This window comes from Equus przewalskii, chromosome X (assembly GCF_037783145.1).
Source record: "Equus przewalskii isolate Varuska chromosome X, EquPr2, whole genome shotgun sequence".
Classification (NCBI taxonomy): domain Eukaryota; kingdom Metazoa; phylum Chordata; class Mammalia; order Perissodactyla; family Equidae; genus Equus; species Equus przewalskii.
The window spans coordinates 11,042,130-11,061,567 of record NC_091863.1 but is presented as its reverse complement, the minus strand read 5'-3'; the positions used below and the strand labels follow the sequence as shown (position 1 = coordinate 11,061,567).

The 19,438-nt window shown below is 37.8% G+C and overlaps 1 protein-coding gene across 3 annotated transcripts in view; it reads right to left on the bottom strand.

Moving 5' to 3' along the window:
- The window catches only part of MOSPD2 (motile sperm domain containing 2), a 60,329-nt gene that overhangs the window by 24,733 nt on the left and 16,158 nt on the right, over positions 1-19,438 (bottom strand). For all 3 annotated transcript variants that reach the window (XM_070603735.1, XM_070603736.1, XM_070603737.1), the window contains 5 exons: positions 17,812-17,967; positions 16,092-16,178; positions 14,256-14,410; positions 10,870-10,930; positions 8,574-8,612 (listed from right to left, as the gene is read on the bottom strand). In XM_070603735.1, coding sequence (XP_070459836.1) covers positions 8,574-8,612; positions 10,870-10,930; positions 14,256-14,410; positions 16,092-16,178; positions 17,812-17,967 — 498 coding nt within the window. The remainder of the gene's footprint in view (positions 1-8,573; positions 8,613-10,869; positions 10,931-14,255; positions 14,411-16,091; positions 16,179-17,811; positions 17,968-19,438) is intronic.

The window sequence follows — 19,438 nt, the reverse complement described above, 5'->3', positions numbered from 1 at the left end:
CTTTGTTTTTCTTGCTCAGGATTGCTTTAGCAATTCGCGGTCTTTTGTTCCCCCATATGAATTTTAGGATTGTTTGTTCAATATCTGTGAAGAATGTTCTTGGGATTCTGATTGGGATAGCATTGAATCTGTAGATTGCTTTAGGTAGTATGGACATTTTAACTACGTTTATTCTTCCAATCCATGTGCAAGGAATGTCTTTCCATCTCTTTATGTCATCGTCAATTTCTTTCAAGAAAGTCTTGTAGTTTTCATTGTATAGATCCTTCACTTCCTTGGTTAAGTTTATCCCAAGGTATTTTATTCTTTTCGTTGTGACTGTGAATGGGATTGAGTTCTTGAGAGTTCTTTTTCTGTTAGTTCATTGTTAGTGTATAGAAATGCTACTGATTTATGCACGTTAATTTTATACCCTGCTACTTTGCTGTAGTTGTTGATTATTTCTAATAGTTTTTCTGTGGATTCTTTGGGGTTTTCTATATATAAGATCATGTCGTCTGCAAACAACGAGAGTTTTACTTCTTCGTTACATATTTGGATTCCTTTTATTTCTTTTTCCTGCCGAATTGCTCTGGCCAGCACCTCCAGTACTATGTTGAATAGGAGTGGTGAAAGTGGGCACCCTTGTCTTGTTCCTGTCCTCAGAGGGATGGCTTTCAGTTTTTGTCCATTGAGTATGATGTTGGTTGTGGGTCTATCATATATGGCCTTTATTATGTTGAGGTACTTTCCTTCTATACCCACTTTACTGAGGGTTTTTATCATAAATGGGTGTTGGATCTTGTCGAATGCTTTCTCTGCATCTATTGAGATGATCATGTGGTTTTTGTTTTTCATTTTGTTGATGTAGTGTATCACGTTGATTGACTTGCGGATGTTGAACCATCCCTGTGTCCCTGGTATAAATCCCACTTGATCATGGTGTATAATCTTTTTGATGTATTGCTGTAATCGGTTTGCCAAAATTTTGTTGAGGATTTTTGCATCTATGTTCATCAGTGATATCGGCCTGTAGTTCTCCTTCTTTGTGTTGTCCTTGTCAGGTTTGGGGATCAGGGTGATGTTGGCTTCATAGAATGTGTTAGGGAGTTCTCCATCTTTCTCAATTTTCTGGAACAGTTTGAGGAGAATAGGTATTAAGTCTTCTTTGAATGTTTGGTAGAATTCTCCAGAGAAGCCGTCTGGTCCTGGACTCTTATTTTTGGGGAGGTTTTTGATTACCGTTTCTATTTCCTTACTTGTGATTGGCCTATTCAGATTCTCCATTTCTTCCTGATTCAGTTTGGGGAGATTGTAGGAGTCTAGGAATTTGTCCATTTCTTCCAGGTTGTTCAATTTGTTGGCATATAGTTTTTCATAGTATTCTCTTATGATCTCTTGTATTTCATTGCTATCTGTTGTGATTTCTCCTCTGTCATTCCTAATTTTATTAATTTGCGATTTCTCTCTTCTTTTCTTGGTGAGTCTGGCTAGGGGTTTGTCAATTTTGTTAATTCTTTCGAAGAACCAACTCTTTGTTTCATTGATCCTTTCTATTGTCTTTTTTGTTTCAATATCGTTTATTTCTGCTCTTATTTTTATTATTTCCCTCCTTCTACTGACTCTGGGCTTTGTTTGTTCTTCTTTTTCTAGTTCTGTTAGGTGTCGTTTGAGGTTGCTTATGTGAGCTTTTTCTTGTTTAGTGAGGTCGGCCTGTATTGTGATGAATTTCCCTCTCAGGACTGCTTTTGCTGCATCCCAAATGTTTTGGTATGTCGTGTTCTCATTTTCATTAGTCTCCAGATAAAATTTGATTTCTTCTTTAATTTCTTCAATGATCCATTGTTTGTTGAGAAGCGTGTTGTTTAGTCTCCACATTTTTGCACCTTTCTCTGCTTTTTTCTTGTAGTTGATTTCTAGTTTAATAGCATTATGATCAGAAAAGATGCTTGATATTATTTCAACTCTCTTGTATTTATTGATGTTTGCTTTGGTTCCCAAAATATGGTCAATCCTTGAGAATGTTCCATGTGCACTTCAGAAGAATGTATAATCTGCTGTTTTTGGATGAAGTGTTCTATATATATCTATTAAGTCCATCTGGTCTAATTTTTCATTTAATTCTATTATTTCCTTGTTGATTTTCTGTCTGGATGTTCTGTCCATTGGTGTTAATGGTGTGTTGAGGTCCCGTACTATTATTGTATTGTTGTTGATGTCTTCTTTTAGTTCTATTAAGAGTTGCTTTACAAATTTTGGTGCTCCTGTGTTGGGTGCGTATATATTTATAAGTGTTATGTCTTCTTGGTGGAGAGTCCCTTTTATCATTATATACTGTCCCTCTTTATCTTTCTTTATCTGTTTTGCTTTGAAATCTACCTTGTCTGATATTAGTATAGCGACACCTGCTTTCTTTTGTTCATTATTAGCTTGGAGTATTGTTCTCCATCCCTTCACTCTGAGTCTGTGTTTGTCTTTGGGGCTGAGGTGTGTTTCCTGGAGGCAGCATATTGTTGGATCTTGTTCTTTGATCCATCCTGCCACTCTGTGTCTTTTGATTGGGGAGTTCAATCCATTTACATTTAGAGTGATTATTGAGATGTGGGGGCCTACCACTACCATTTTGTGTCTTGTTTTCCACTTTTCTTCAGTTTCCTTTGTTTCTCGTCCCATGGTTTAATCTGTTCTGATGTAGAGCTGCTACTCTCTGTTGTTGTCCTTCTACTTATCTCCTCTGCTCTTGGTTTTGTAGCCCCTTTCCTTTTTTGGATTTTTCAGGAATGAGGGTTTTCCTGAGGATTTCCTGAAGAGGAGGTTTTGTGGCAATGAACTCCCTTAATTTTTGTCTATCTGCGAAAGTTTTTATTTCTCCATCGTATTTGAAGGATATTTTCGCTGGGTAGAGAATTCTCGGCTGTAGATTTTTGTCCTTCAGATTTTTGAATATATCATTCCACTCTCTTCTAGCCTGTAAAGTTTCTGCTGAGAACTCTGCTGATAGCCTGATGGGGGTTCGTTTGTAGGTTAGTTTCTTTTGCCTGGCTGTCCTTAGTATTTTCTCCTTGTCGTTGACTTTTGCTAGCTTCACTACTATATGGCGTGGAGTTGGTCTTCTTGCATTGATAAAGTTTGGAGATCTATTGGCTTCTGTCACCTGAAGATCCATCTCCCTCACCAGATTTGGGAAGTTCTCAGCCATTATTTCTTTGAATAGGCTTTCTGCCCCTTTCTCCTTCTCTTCTCCCTCTGGTATACCTATAATCCTTACGTTGCATCTCCTAATTGTGTCTGATAATTCTCGGAGAGTTTCTTCATTTCTTTTTAGTCTTGCTTCTCTCTCCTCCTCTGCCTGCAGCAATTCTATATTGCCATCTTCCAAATTGCTAATTCTTTCCTCCATATTATCGGCCCTACTGTTCAGAGCATCTAGATTTTTCTTAATCTCCTCTATTGTGTTCTTCATTTCCAATATTTCTGTTTGGTTCTTCTTTATCGTATCAAACTCTTTTGTGACATAGCTCCTGAACTCGTTGAGTTGACGGTCAGAACTCTCTCTTAACTCATTCAGAATTTTAATGATGGCTGTTTTGAAGTCATCATCATTTAGGTTATATATCTCATTTTCTTTGGGATTGTTTTCTGTGTATTTGTTACTTTCTTTCTGTTCTGGAGATTTAATGTATTTTTTCATATTGCTTGTTGTTGATTTGTGCCTCCGCATGGAGATAGAGTTTAGTTGCTCCTTTCACTTGTTTCAGCTGCTGCAGTGGGGGAGCAGCTGTTTATAATGCACCAACCAGGAACCCTGTCCGCAGTTGCTAACTGGGCCTGGGCCCCTCCTTGTAGCCACAGTGGCCCTTTGGATTCCCTCCTCTGCTGTGGGGGCCGTCACAGGGGGGCTTCAGGCTGCTGGTGCCTACTGTTGCAGCCCACCTAGATGTGCTCTCTCCTTGGGGTCTGCAACGGTGTTATGGGCTTTTCCAGCGGCCAGGGGTGGGATCACTTATATTTGTCGCTCCGTTGCTGTCGGCACCCACAAAAATCTCACTTGTCCTCTATGGGTCGTAGGAGAGCTATTGGCATCTTCTACAGTCTGTGGTTAGTTCACCTAGCTATATGCTGCTTTTGCCCTGGGGTCTTCCAGCCTTGTGGCTGGTGGCTGGGTGCCTTCTACTGGTGCTGTGCAGAGGCTTTCCCTAAGGCTGCTGTGAGCCTGTAGGGTTTCCCCCTAGGCTACGAAGCTGGGTCTCTGGAACTCCCCCCAGCCCCAGTCCTCTCCGAGATCTCCGGCTATCCCTAGACCCACGGGGCGGGCAACAGCAGCTGGGGGTCGCCCCGCCCTCTGGGATTCTCTCCAGGCCTCTCCCGGAGCCGTGAATGCTCGGCGTGGCCCCTCTGCTAATGGCAGACAGAGAGTTTTGTCTGCTGCCTGGGTGGAACTCCAGCGCTTCCCGTCCGGGTCGCAGAGCCGGCCTTTGAAACTTCCCCCAGCCCCGGTCCTCTCCGAGATCTCTGGCAATCCCTAGTCCCACGGGGCGGGCAACGGCAGCTGGGGGTCGCCCCGCCCTCTGGGATTCTCTCCGGGCCTCTCCCGGAGCCGTGAATGCTCGGCGTGGCCCCTCTGCTAATGGCAGACAGAGAGTTTTGTCTGCTGCCCGGGCGGAACTCCGGCGCTTCCCGTCCGGGTTGCAGAGCCGGCCTTTGAAACTTCCCCCAGCCCCGGTCCTCTCCGAGATCTCCGGCAATCCCTAGTTCCACGGCAGCTGGGAGACCTCCGTACCCTCAGCGACTCTCTCTGGGACCCTCCGGGCGCCGCGAACACCCGGCGGGGACTCCCTGCCAATGGCGGGGAGAGACTCTTCCTGCGGGCTCAGGTGTGCCACTCCAAAGTTTCCTTCTGTGTTTAGGAGTAATTGCGGGGGGTTTAGGTAGGGTTCTGGTCACCTGTTTCCACCGTCGCTCCTCTGTTGTGTGCTCGCTCCTGCCCTAGATGTGTGTAGATCCTCTGGGGGCGTCCGTTGGAAGAAAGCCGCTTGCGGGTACTAGGCTGCTCGTCAGGGTCGGAGAGTTTTCACCTATTTCCACATCCTCCCGGAGGAAAGTCCATCCGCCTTCCGATGTATAGTCGCGTGGGTCTCTCAGACGTCCTGAGATGCTGTCTGGATATCCTTTGTCAAGCGATAAGTGTCCAAATAATTGTAGACTCGAAGGGGGAGAGACAAAGAGGACTACTCACGGCGCCATCTTGGATCTTCTCCTCCAAAAGTCTTAAATTTTAATGAAATCCAATGTTTCTATTTTTTTCTTTTGTTGTTTGTGCTGTTTTGGTGTTATATCTAAGAAATCAGTGCCTAATCCAAGGTCACAAAGATTTACACCTAAGGTTTCTTTTAAGTGTTTTATAGTTTTAACTTTTACATTTAGGTCTCTGATCCATTTTGAGTTCATTTTTTGTATATCATGGGAGGTAGAGGTCCAACTTCATTCTTTTGAATGTGGATATTCAGTTGTCCCAGTACCATTTATTAAAAAGACTATTCTTTCTCCACTGAATTGTCTTAGCACCACTACCAAAAAATTAATTAACCATAAATGTTAGGATTTATTTCTAGACTTTCAATTCTTTTTGTTGATCTATATGCCCATCCTTATGTCTGTACCATGTCTTAATTACTATAGCTTTGTAGTGAGTTTTGAAATCAAGAAGTGTGAGTTCTCCAATTTTGTTGTTCAAGACTATTTTAACTACTCTGGGTCTTCTGCATTTCCATATGAATTTAAGGATAAGCTTGTCAATTTCTGTAAAAAGGCAGCTGGGATTTTGACAAGGACTGTATTGAATCTGTACATCAATTCAGGAAGTATCAAGATCTCAACATTAGGTCTTCCACTCCATGAACGAGAGATGTCTATTTACTTAGGTCTTGAATTTCCTTCAATGGTGTTTTATAGTTTCCAGTGTATAAGTCTTGACCTTTTTTTTACTAATTTTATTTCTAAGTATTTTATTCTTTGTGATGCTATTATAAATGGAGGTTTTCTTAATTTCATTTTTTGGAGTATTCATTACCAGTGTATAGAAATATAATTGATTTTGTGTATTGACTTTGTATCCTGTCACCTTGCTGAACTCATTTATTAGTTCTAATAGGTTTTTTTCTGTGTGTATTCCTTAAAATTTTCCATATAGGAGATTATGTCACCTACAAATATAGATACTACTACTTCTTTTCCAATCTGGATGCCTTTTATTTCTTTTTCTTGCCTAAGTGCCCTGGCAATATAGGTGGTGAGAGTATACAACTTTGTCTTCTTCCTCATTTTAGGGGGAAAGCATTCATTCTTTCAGCGCTAAGTATGATATTAGTTGTGGGTTTCCATAGATGCAGGTTTTACATAGATTCCCTTTATCAGGCTGAGGAAGTTCTCTTCTGTGAAGAATTAACCTTATTCAAAGAAAGGTCTAGACTTTGCCCTCAGCTTCTAGGAGGTAATCTTCATGCCTAATAGGAGAGTCTTTGTTTGCCTGGGGACCTCGGGACACACTGGAACAATATCATTTACGGTGAGGGCTTTGGGTCACACAGTATCAGCAGACCTCTGGAGAGACTGGAGACTGATATCAACCATGTGATCAATCAGTCAGGCCTATGTACCAAAGCCCCGGTAGAAACTCTGAACACTGAGATGTTTTTTTAATCCTTTTTTTTTTTGCTGGGAAAGATTCACCCTGAGCTAATATCTCTTGTCAATCTTCCTCCTTGTTTTTCCCTCCCCAAAGTCCCAGTACATAGTTGTACATTCTAGTTGTATGTCCTTCTAGTTCTTCTACGTGAGCCGCCACCACAGGATGGCTACTGACAGATGAGTGGTGTGGTTTTGCTCCTGGCAACTGAACCCAAGCCACTGACGCAGAGCATGCTGAACTTTGACCAGTAGGCCATCAGGGCTGGCTCTGAACTCTGAGATTTGGGTGAGCTTGCCTGGTTGGCAATACTCTAGGGGTACTGCCACCAATTGAGGCTGGAAAAGTACTGTGCTCCACATTTGGTACTTCCCTGAATTCTACCCTATGTTCTTCTTCCCTTGGCTGATTTTAATTTGAATCCTTTCCTGTAATGAACAGTAACAGTGATATATAGCTTTCAGCGAGTTCTTTGAGTCATTCTAGTGAACCTGAGGGTGGTTTTGGGAACTTCTTGAACTTACAGTTAGTGTGAAAAGTGAGGGTAGTCCTATATGGATTACGGTGGTCCCCTAACTTTGCAGTTGTTCCAACTCTTTGCACCTTCTATTCCTAGTTTCTTGAGTGCTTTTATCATGAGAGTAGAGAATTTTATCAAATGCTTTTCCTGTGTCTACTGAGATGACCATGTAATTTTTTTCTTTAGACTACTAATACGTTGGATAACACTGACTGATTTTCATATGTTGAACCAACTTTGCATTCCTGAAATAAATCCTACTTGGATCCTTTTTATATGCTGCTAGATTTGGTTTGTTAGTACTTTATTGAGAGCTGCTCTATCTATAGTCATAAGGGATACCAGTCTGTAGTTTTCTTTTCCTGTGATGTTTGTTATTAGGGATATACTTGCCTCATAAAATGAGTTGGGAAGTGCTCCCTCTTCTGTTTTGTGGAAGAGTTTGCAAAGGACTGGTGTTGATTCTTCTTTATATGATTGGTAGAATTTACCAGTGAAACTATTTGGGCCTGGGCTTTCCTTTGTGAGAAATTTTTTGATTACTAATTCAATTTCTCTTGTTATACTTCTATTCAGATTCTTCTTGAGTCCATTTCAGTAGTGTGTGTCTTTCTAGGAATTTGTCCATTTCATCTAGGTTATCTAATTTCCTGGCATACAATTGTTCACAGTATTCCCTTATAATCCTTTTCATTACTGTAAGGTCAATAGTGAAGTCTCTTCTTTCATTCTTGATCTTAATAATTTGAATCTTTCTTTTTTTCTTCATCAGATTAGGTAAAGTTTGCAATTTTAATGAACTTCTCAAAGAACCAAGTTTTGGTTTTGTTGGTTTTCTGTATTGCTTTCTATGTAACGACTGACTTTGGCAAACAAATGAAAATGAACATTCCGAAAATACTACTAAATTTACAATCACATTAAAGTTGAAAAAGAGTGTGTTTCAATGTTTTCGAAAAATTTTTTTACCAAAAATATATAACGACTGTTCTAAGAGTTATGTGACTACAGAAATTTAGAGTAAATTTCATATTCATCCCACCTTCTTCCTCAACACCTGAAGCTCATGAGAAAGTCTACCAAGGCCTGTGTTCTGTGACATACCCCATATAGGGGTGACAAACTGAGGCTTCTGGCTATAGCTTACCTGAATGGTTGAACATCTTGAGGCTGTTTTTAGAGATGACTAATGGGTGTCCCCAGAGCCTGGGGGTAGAATGTTAGCCCAGTTTGCTTAGGAATAGACTTCGAGTGTTCTAGCTCCAGCCTCTTAAGAGTACATATCAAGCACAATATAAACATTTTTTTAAACAACCATAGAAATATGGCTAAACTGGCAAAAAGGAAATCAGGCACTTTGTTTTAGGAAAGTATAAGTAATATACTCACCATTCATTATCCAAGGCATATCAAAGATCACCATTTTTGCTGAAAGATGAAAAAAAATTCATTGAATGTGACTTAGTACCACTATAGTAATATCATTTATACCTGGCCTAGAAAATCTGGTAATCTAAATGTAACTCTAAACTCAGCTGGTTGACTCAGTTCTAATTGAATGAAGGGTGAGTGGTGCCAGAACCAAACTAACTTCTCATAATTGTGAGGGGCCCACCCAGGAGGATGGCTTGTGGGAAATGAATAATGCACCATCACTGTCCTTAGGCAAATAGCCTGTTCTTTTATTCATTTATTGCTTTTGTTGTTTGCAAAAAGGCACAAAAGAAAATAGTTAAGTGGGTTAGTAGAGTCTTCGGATATGGCACGTCATAGCGTTTACAACTTAGCACTGAAGTCCACTGAACTTTAAAACAATTTCAACATCTAATTTATAGTTTGAATTATAATTTTCTAGAGATTACATGTTAAACCATTCTCACAGTTGCCCCCCCCATTTTTAATTATGTTTAAAAAAACAAAAATTATTTCTACTTTTAATATTATGAGCCCGAGGAAGCCAATAATTCCAAAGTATACAGAAGTATTATTTGCATACTTAGATGAAGATATTAAACAGCCCTATTAACAATCATGAGAAAGAAACAGAAACAACAAAGGGAATTTTTGATATCCAATCCATTCTTCTATTCCACATGAATCAAAATGCAATTTCATTCTTCTCTGAGCAGAGAACCTCCTAAAATAATTATGTCAATGTAGGACAAGTAAAGTACATGTAAAGAACAAGGTATCTGCAAAGAAGTACCCTGGTGCTTAACACCTCACTCTTTATCTAGGATATGCCTGAAAGGATTTGGACTCAATATTTTAAGAAATTAATAGTTACATTTTATGACAGATTTCGAAGCATAATTTAAGATTCTACAAAACTCACTGTCTGCGAAACTACATTATATAGGTAGACTATATACATTATCTCTCATTATCTCTAGTTAATTGGAATGAAGTGTCCCAATTCATCTTTATATAGACCCATGAGTTTATTAATAGTTTCCTCAAAAGAATCTTGGATGTGTTCTATAAGGTAATAATGATATTTATACTATTTATAAATGGCTCTTCACAAACTCTTTTAGATATTTCAATAAACAAGTGGATAGTTTATGTGCATTTTGAACATAAGAGAAATAAGCTAATAACACGTAGTAGTGATTCCCTACTGACCACTGACTGGCACTGCTCAGCAAGCCTTAATGAATCAGGGTACATGCTAGCTCCAAGAAGAATTCAGAAGGAAGGGCAGATCCTACAGGTTCCCCAAATTAGACATTCTCTACGCTTAAAAACGTTCATGAATACTCTTTCTGAAGACATCAGAGCATACGACTAGGGGTAAAACTGATGATCCTCAATATCTGCCATGCTTTTTGTCTGTTCCTCACTTCACATTAATAAAAATGTGAAAGCATGCCAAAGTAAGATGATTTGCGGATTTTATGGTTTAGTGTCATCTGAGTCACGAGACCCAAAGACCCTCATTGTGGTATTTGCTGGGGTGTGCCCAGGCATATCTGTGAGTTTCCACTTTCTGATGTCCCTGTTGCCTCTTGTCTGTCTTTTCACTTTCAACTCACTGAAGTTAAAAATATTTATGTGGGATGGCATCTTGATTTCCCCAGGGGGAAACTATCATATAAATCCAATAAGTCAAAAATGAATACGTAAAATTTAGGAATTCTTCATTCAGGTAATTCCTGGAAGAATCACAATTAAAAATAAACTCCAAATGACAAATTCAAATGTAGTGCGCTCTAGTCAAGTGTTTTCTTAACGACAATTTTTAAATAGCAATTAGTAACACAGTGTACTTTATGTATGATATTGCTTAACATATAGTATACTTCATCAATATGTTTCTTGCATGTAAGCAGTTCCACATAATAAATATTATTGTAAATGAATTTCTCAGTTTAAAGATGAGTAAAAATGGGATAATCTTGGAAATAAATGGGTGTTTTTATGTCCCTGTGTGTTACAGGATGCCATGTATATAGTTTAGAACTTAAACTCTAAAAACTAACTGTAAAGGACAATGATTATTTATGAAAAATTTCCCCTGTACCTACTAGGACAAGCACTTAAATTTCTATGAACACATTTAAGCTCTTCATCATAAAACAATGTTTCAGGTATTAGAGTCTATAATAATATAAAGCTCCACAATTCTCAGACATTGTCTACAGTTTCTATATATTATATTTTTATAAAGAAGTAAGTTACTTACAGAGGTATTTAGGGTAATAAACCTTAAAGCAGTTGATGATAAAGCGTACAAACTCCATGTCCTAAAATAAAGATTATACATTTAAATTTTTGTTAAATTGTACATTTCTAAAGGTGATAAATTATTAAATACAAATGAGAAAATTATTAAATTCTTCAAAAAATAAGCTCATATATAAATATCTATATTCCCAGGAACTAAGGTTTTAAGTAATTAAGCTACTTATAATAATCAGTCCTAAAATTGAGTTAAAGAAATCAGATGCTTAAACATGATTCAGGTTGGGGCCGGCCCCGTGGTTGAGTGGTTAAGTTCGTGTGCTCCGCTGCGGCAGCCCAGGGTTTCGCCAGTTCGAGTCCTGGGCGCGGTCATGGCACTGCTCATTGAGACATGCTGAGGCGGCATCCCACATGCCACAACTAGAAGGACCCACAACTAAAAGTGCACAGCTATATACCAGGGGGCTTTGGGGAGAAAAAGAAAAAGTAAAATCTTTAAAAAAAAAAACAACATGATTCATGTTACCTCAAACTAGTTAGATGCTTGAGGCTGCAAAGGTAACATGGCATTATAAAATGGATCTAAAAGCAATCCCTGCTGAGAAATTCTAAAAATCTGCTGAAAATTTAAAGAATTACTGAAACAAGTATACAGTTTACAATCTGACTACTTGGAATGATAATACACATGTATATAAATTCTGGTATATTTGCTTTTTAAATCTAATTTCTATACCTCATAATAGCCTCAATAAAATATATTTTATTAATCTTTTTACACAACAGTTAATCTGATCATATTGGCCTGCTGTATCTACTTCACTTCTAGCTTCTCTCCTCTTATTTAGGGAGCTAGAAGTAGAATTAGAATTTTAAAATTTATGTTCCAGTGTTATTCATTGACTCTAATTTCTGGGAGCCTTTATAAACATAGCTGTCTGTTGGTTCTACTGCCTTGAACACAGTAACATGAAATTAGGTTATTAGGGTTACCATTGACACGGGTCATTTCATTCCATGTCATTCCATGGCTGACTTACTAATCTTGATCAGGCATCTTATAAAGTCATTCCTAGCATGTGAGTTGCAGCATCTTTAACTCCAGTAAACTGAAAGTAGGCATCCTTAACTATCTTAAGTATTTATTATGGGATAAATCCTAGTATATAATAATACCTTTATAACTAATCACCATATCCACTCTGCATAGAGTTTAACAATTTGCAGTTACGTAAAAGTCAAAGAAATATCTCAAAATAACTAGTTGGATAAAAATTTGGTTACCTTAGTATATAATCTGTGGCCCCCAGAGACTTTGTCTAAAAAGGCTTTGTCCAATATTCTTGTTTTCATCTTTTATTTAATTGAATAGCCTTGCTTGTAAAATCCCAAGTTACTGCTAATTCAAGTGGATCTGACAGGATGCCAGTGTGTATGCATATTGTGGGTACTACATAAAAAAGCTCCATGAAACTTATTGCTCTACATTTTGTGAGGATGTTTTCAAGGGTGCTATTCATTATCTTGTAAAATGTCCTCCCTTTGAGGACCTATGAAAGACTTTTCTCTCCAGTTCAAGTATCAGGAATGGATATATTTCTCCTAAGATACTGGTTTTAAAGTATGGCCCATGAATAATTTTAAATGATTCCATTTCTTTCAGGCAGGCAGCTGAACGCTTAGAGTCAAATTAGTGGCTCAACTCTAACAAATAATTAAAAAAAAATTTTTGCCTTGCAATTCTGTATACATCTTTATAAGCCAACTTAAATCCTGTGTGAATCATATATAAAAATAACTAAGATTCAGGTATTTTAAAACAATGATTTAAATACTCAGTAACGCAAATAAACCTTATTTATAAGTAAAAGATAATGAGATAGGACATAAGTAGCTTGAAAACAATCAGCTCAATTCCTTGCCTCTATATTTGGCAATAGAAAACATTAACATTTATTTTTCATGATTCTGGATTAATAATTAGAAAACTATCATACACAAAGGATAACCATGATTTATTCTTATGGGATATTTATCTAGGCATTTTGATTTAGATTTTGGGTATAAAAGGATTTACTTTGTAATCTGAAACTCACTGACATGGAAACCAGATTGAAAAAATCCAGGGCAATGGACTCTTAAAATATAAATAGAGATAGATGAAAAAAAGAAATCTGTGGTTCTACCATCCAAAAACACTCTTGTTCTCTCCAGCAGCTCTCTCTAGCCTGTTTTTTTTTTTTTTTAATGTGTAAGGTTTCCTTTCTTTTGGGCTAGGTATCACTATGATGTAATCCTGTCGCCTTTTTCATTATTCATTAAAAAAAAGGTATTCTCTAATATTACTACCAATTCTTTATAAACACCATTTTACATAGCACACATACTCTATCAATTACACATACCATAATTTACAATTTCCCTGTGTTGACATTTACATTTTTTTCTAATTTTTCACTATTTTAAATGACACTAAAAAACATTTTGGTGCACAGTGCTTTTTCTGACACAGAATCATTTTTTTAGAATGGATTTCCAGAAGTGAGTTAGCAAGCAAAGAGTAAGAATATGAACATTTTAAGGTTCTTAACATGCTCTGCCAAGTGGATTTTCAAAAAGGTTTCAACACTGTCCCAGCCAGGTGTGTGAATGTCATTTCACTGCTGCCAGAATTAGCCAAGGTTTGAATGTAGAGACAATAGCTCTAATAAATGTGCCCACAGAGCCCCATGCTACTGAAGGGTTTGTAGTTACCACTAAGGTCACAAGGGCCCAAATTAGAGACTGGTAGGTTTTACTTACATTTTAAGCTTGGCAAAAATCACCTAAAGGAAACTAGTTTCCAAAACTAACCAAATCAAACAAAAAAGCACAAAAAAAGAACAAAAAACAACCCAACAAGATCACAAAGTGCTGTTGAGAGCAAAACTCAAGTGAACATCTCGCAACTGCAAAACATGGTACGAATCTAATGGTACAATAGAGAGCATACATTACTTTACTCCATATTGATTTAGTGTATTACTGTGTGCTAGGCACAGGGTTAAGTGCTGTAGGATATTAGTTTTAACAGAAAAGTTTACTGTTACCACTCTACCTTACCCTGCCAGCCTTGACTTCCTACCTCTACATACTGTGTATTAGACAAGGAACATTTCTAGGGAATCTATAGATTCAATGTCAAATACTACAACAACTTTATTTCTTTGCAAATCCCACTCCATGTTTGGCTTCACTCACAATGCAGGGGGACAAACATAAATCCCAAACATAACTTGGTTAGCTCAATTTTATAGCAGTATTTGGTTGTAGGAGGGAGGGGTGACAGGCAGGACAGAAGAGAGGAAGAACAACATGATAAACAATGATACAAAGAAAAATGCTTACTATGCTATTTATTCCAGTTTCTGACAGGTCAAACATCACTGTTACAGGTTTCCCATTTTCTCTTCTAGCATAACGTTCCAACCAGAATGCGATAAGCTTCTTTTTGTCCAACATGGTTTTATGGTCTTTTACATGATACTTCACCCTGATCCAGACTTATCCAAAAATAAGAAAAATATTTATAGCATTATAATATTATTTTATACACATATCATTCCTTTCTCTTGACATTTTTCTTCATTTATAATTCACTTTGTTTCTCAGATTAAAAACATCTCTTCCTTCTTTGAAACGAGAAATAGTGTGCACTTGTGAACCTTAAAGAGTAGCAGAAAGGTAAACTATTTTTTCCCCTTAGGACATAAACAAACTTCACTAGTAAATAAGGGGGAAAAGAAAATACGGGTGAATAGACAACATTCGGCAATAACCTAAAAAGTACTCTTGAGTGTGCTTAACAAAAATGAAAGCCATTGGTCTGTCAAGCACTAGAAAAAATGTTCCATCCAGAGGAAAAGCCTGGACAGAGGCATGACGGAGGCCTGAGTGGGTGTCGTGCACGTAGGTGAAGCATAGCAACCTGTTGAGAGTGGTGGCAGCAAAGACAAAATGAGACAAGTGGTGAGAGGAGAAGCTAAATAGACAAGGCTGGGCTTGAAGGACTGAATAAAATGCTAAGGTGTTTTGATTTTCCTATTTACAACATCTCTTGGCAGCAGCACAGAGGGGAGACTGAAGAGGCAGAGAAGGAAACCCGACAGGCTATGGCCTGGGAAGGCACAGGGGTAGTTAGGCACCGAACTGAGGAAGTGCTGGTGAGAACAGAGAAGAGGCTAAAATTGAAGCTATGTCAGATGAATGAGCCAATGGTTGTGGGCCTGAGCTGGGCACTACAGAAGGAGGGCAGGTGGTGGGACACAGTTTAGCTGTGTGTTGTGTTCAATGCGGCTGACAATCAATCCTGCGGGGCCAGTCAGTGGGTAGCTGGGTATGTATGTGCATACAGCCTGGGGATGATGTGGGGTCTCCACTGTTTCAGGGGAGGCAGCTGAAGGTAGCAATGTACTTGAGATCACCCACAGAGACAGTATCAGGTGGAAAGCAAGAGGCCAAGAAAGGAATGAAGCCTGGGAAGCCCATGAAAAGGACATATAGAACAAGAGAAAGGAGAAAAGATTATTGAGAAGGAGGAGCTGACAATAAGAGGAAAATGCTGACAGAGTAGTCTTGGGACAGGAACGGACCACAGGCCACAACAGAGGGCAAGCAAGGCAGGCACTGACCGTGTAGGAAACTGCCTTGGCAGGATGTCTGCTCGAGACCGGGCTCTGACACTCCTGTCAAGTCCCAGCCTTGGTACAAACCAAACTGGATTTTTGGCAAAGGGGAGAGAGGAGTAACAAGGGCGTCACTGGGACAGCAGGAATGATTATGACTGTTCCTCCTGCTATCACACAGATTAAGGAAGAAATGGGAAACTTGAAAGGAAAAAAGTCCATTTAGCAACCATTAGCAACTGTCAAAAGATTTTCCATAAAAATACTGGGTTGAATTTTAATATCATTAAATTAGAAAGAAGATGATGACTCTGAATTACATTATTTCGGCAGTGTTACAGGATGTGGCATTTGCTTTTACTGCCTACTTTATTACAATGCAAAAAGTATGTACAACTAAGTATCTGATGCTGGTCAAGATGGCCCTAACCATTCCCAATTGTCAGAAACTTGACATGTGGTCCACATGGAGAAAGTTCTGCCTATCATTAATTCAGCTGAGATAGATAACTACATCTCAAAATCTTGAAAAGCAAGTACATAAGTTAAATATACTTACACAACTTGTTGCCTTCTTTGTCATAACCATGGAGATAAATACCACCAATTTCCAATAACCATCTGGGAATGGATGATTCAGTCAAGTCTAAAAAGTGATAAACTTTGATTAGTAATTGTAACTTAGGGGCCTTTTAAAAAGAAAATTTACAATGTAAAAGTTAATATTATATAGTGTTTCTGATATAAAAACAGATAAAGCATATTTGAACCTCTGGCAATAAAAATGGTGTTTCTTACTAAGTAAACAAACTACATAAAGACATGGATGAGAGAAATGGAAAAAACTCATTTCCCTTTACACGTCAGCCATTACTTTGTGGATACATTCTCATATTCTGGTTGTGTTTCAAGTAATGACTTGCAAACAAATATTATCATTATTGGACAATTTCAAGAGACCATGCCAGTAAATATCTATATTACAGCCTCAGAATTGATGAAAGAAATCACTATGATTTGTCTAGTAAAGTACAATTTTTCTACTAAGTTTGATATTCAGTAGTCTAATACATTTTATAATCTTGGGGAAGCTGGAAAATATTTCAAGATAAATGCTAGATCCTTTAGCAGGAGGAACAAAAAAGGGCCTGTCCAGTCTCTAGTGAGGCCGAGAATCAACAGAGCAAGGCAGGAAATGCCAAAGCTTTTGTTTCATTCACATGGTTCCCTGAGAACTTTCAAAGATTTATCCTTCCCCACCCACCTTTTATCATACCTCTGCTTGGATGCCACTATAAACTAGCAATTGTATGTAAGAAAAAACTATTGTTGAATTTAAAAGTTTATTCTCCACTTTAATGATCTATAAATATCAGATTGTATTTCTTTGCTTGATTAATAAATGCTTCACTGTTGAAATTACCCACAGATTTTATATTTTCAATCAAATTATTTTTAAATACTCTCCTTCTAATGGATTCCTTCTACAACTCTGAAGACTAGGAGAGAGTATCTGCTCTTGATTTATTTGTTGACTATTTTGTAAAAAGTCTCCAGACTCAGTCATACCAGAGTTTATAATCCTGAAGGTCAGGAAACCCTTCTTTCTACTTCATCTAAACCAGCAGTTATGACAGTTTTTCCTGTTAAATTTTTAGGAGGAGAGACATAATGGGTAACCTTTCCTGTGAAGAGTTCTTCATATACTTGAAGACTATTATAAAAACCCCTCTAAGTTTTAAAACTTCCATTTTGGGGGAAAATTTCAATTTAGAGTTGGGCCTTGAAATCAAGAAGTTAAGAGAAGACTGTCATAGGCATCCTTGGGGATAAGTCTGTTTTTTTAAGGGATCCCCATTCATTTAGTAATTCTATATGGAGCACTTATTAGCACAAGAAACTCTGGGGATAGAGAAAGACATAAGGTACCAACTGAGAAAAACAGGCAAATAGCATCTAGGCCTAGTAGTGAAAATGTTATCTTGCTATTGTTTAATGGTACCAAACTAAACAAGCACAGATTAAGAGACTCTGCTGTGAGTGAAGAATCTGAGTGTGATTCTGCTCCCTGGTGATCTGATTTCCCCATGAGTGATACCACTTTTAAGACTTATTCATAAGATGCTCCTTTCAAAGTGTTACTGGGTCTCTGTACAACATTATATTCTGGTGTTTATGAAGATTGCCAAGAATATTTGCAAACATACTACTAGATAAATGTAAAACAGTAACATTTATGCAGAGATAGTATACTGTCAAGGTTAAATTGAAAAGCTTACCATTGACAGTCATTTCTTTCCTCCACTGAAAACTCTCATCAAGCATCTTCAGGGTTTCATCTATAACGTTATGTCTCCAATATAAGTAACTTTCAATCCAGTTATCATCTTGCTGTAGCCTTTCAACATCACGTGGATCATATTTATCTGATTTATCTAGGGCAAAAACAGTAATAAATATCCAAGTCAGACAAATTCTGTAGTGAATAATAACAAACACTAATGCCAAAAGAGAAGAAAGACCTGGAAGACAAAGCTAAGACATTTAAAGACAGACATAGGGATACAGTTCAGATCAATGTGCAATTTAAAGGATTGATGGAATTTCTAAGTGTGAGGAGAATAAAGTTATCTAAAGATAGAAGGTTTACTTTAAATAAGCCACCACAGATTTAAAAAATAAGACTATAGTAAAATATTTTGCATGACCCTCTCTAAAACTATAAACCAGTACCTGGGAAGGTCAATTATGTTATCTGAACTTGAAATCCTTACTCTAGTCAATGAAAATTGAAATTTTATATGTAAAGAAAGAAAGAAATTGTACTTAAAAAGACATTTGTTTGGCAAATATTTAAAAAAATAAACTCAATACAAAATGGAAAACTGACCATGTATGCAGCAGTCAACATTTCCCATAATTTATTAGAATAATTGTTCCCAATAATAATTTCTCATTATCCACCTATACATGCTATGTTTTTACCAACCTCTATATCTGATATTCCTTCTTCCATGCCTTGCTCTATTTTTCGTAACTGAACTTTCCTTGTCTCCTCAACAACTACCGCTGCACATCCAAATTCTACCATTCTGCAAGACTCCTTTCAAATGCTTCCTCTTCCATAAAATTTTCCCTGAGCCCAGAAGTAATTCCTCCCCTCCTGTGAACAACTACAGGACTTAAACTAAGCCTTTCTTAAGGCACTTAGCACTTTTCCCTTGAATCAAAGTAACTGGCATGCATGCCATATCTTCGCGTATAGAGACTGTAACAGCACAGTCTATCCCCCAAAGCAGATTACAGTAGTGCCAATGAAAAGGCCTTCGGGAAACCTTTGCTGACTGAATCTATTCTTTCTCTATTTTTATTTTCTCGGTTAATGGTACTCTCCACCCTCTCAGGGGCCCACACAAAAAACTTCAGGAAATTCCCTTGCTCCTTCATCTCCATTTTTTTTGCATCTAGTTAGTTGCCAAATTTTATAGATTCTATCTCCTCTCCATTTGATCTGCTTTATTTCAGGCTCAGAGATAATAGCAGAAAGGGCAGGAAAATATAAAGTGCATTCAGAGAATGATCTTCTTTGAGTCTCAATTTCCTTATCTTTAAGCTGCTTTAGATACTCACAGGGTTGTGTGAGGATCAGACAAAAATGTACATATGAAACTACTTGGAAGTTTAAAGCACTATCAAATATAACATTGGCCATCAATCATGCATTTGTAGAGTGTTACCTTGGATACTGCTTATCAATATCTGGGCTCTATTCTTCTCATTTATATAATGAGTGGTTTTCTGTAGTAGATAAACCTTGGCAAATGTTTTTTAGCTCTGCTATTTGAAAATTCATTAGTAGTGAAAGCACAATTCTTCTTTGATTATAATTTATAAACATGAGTTGGA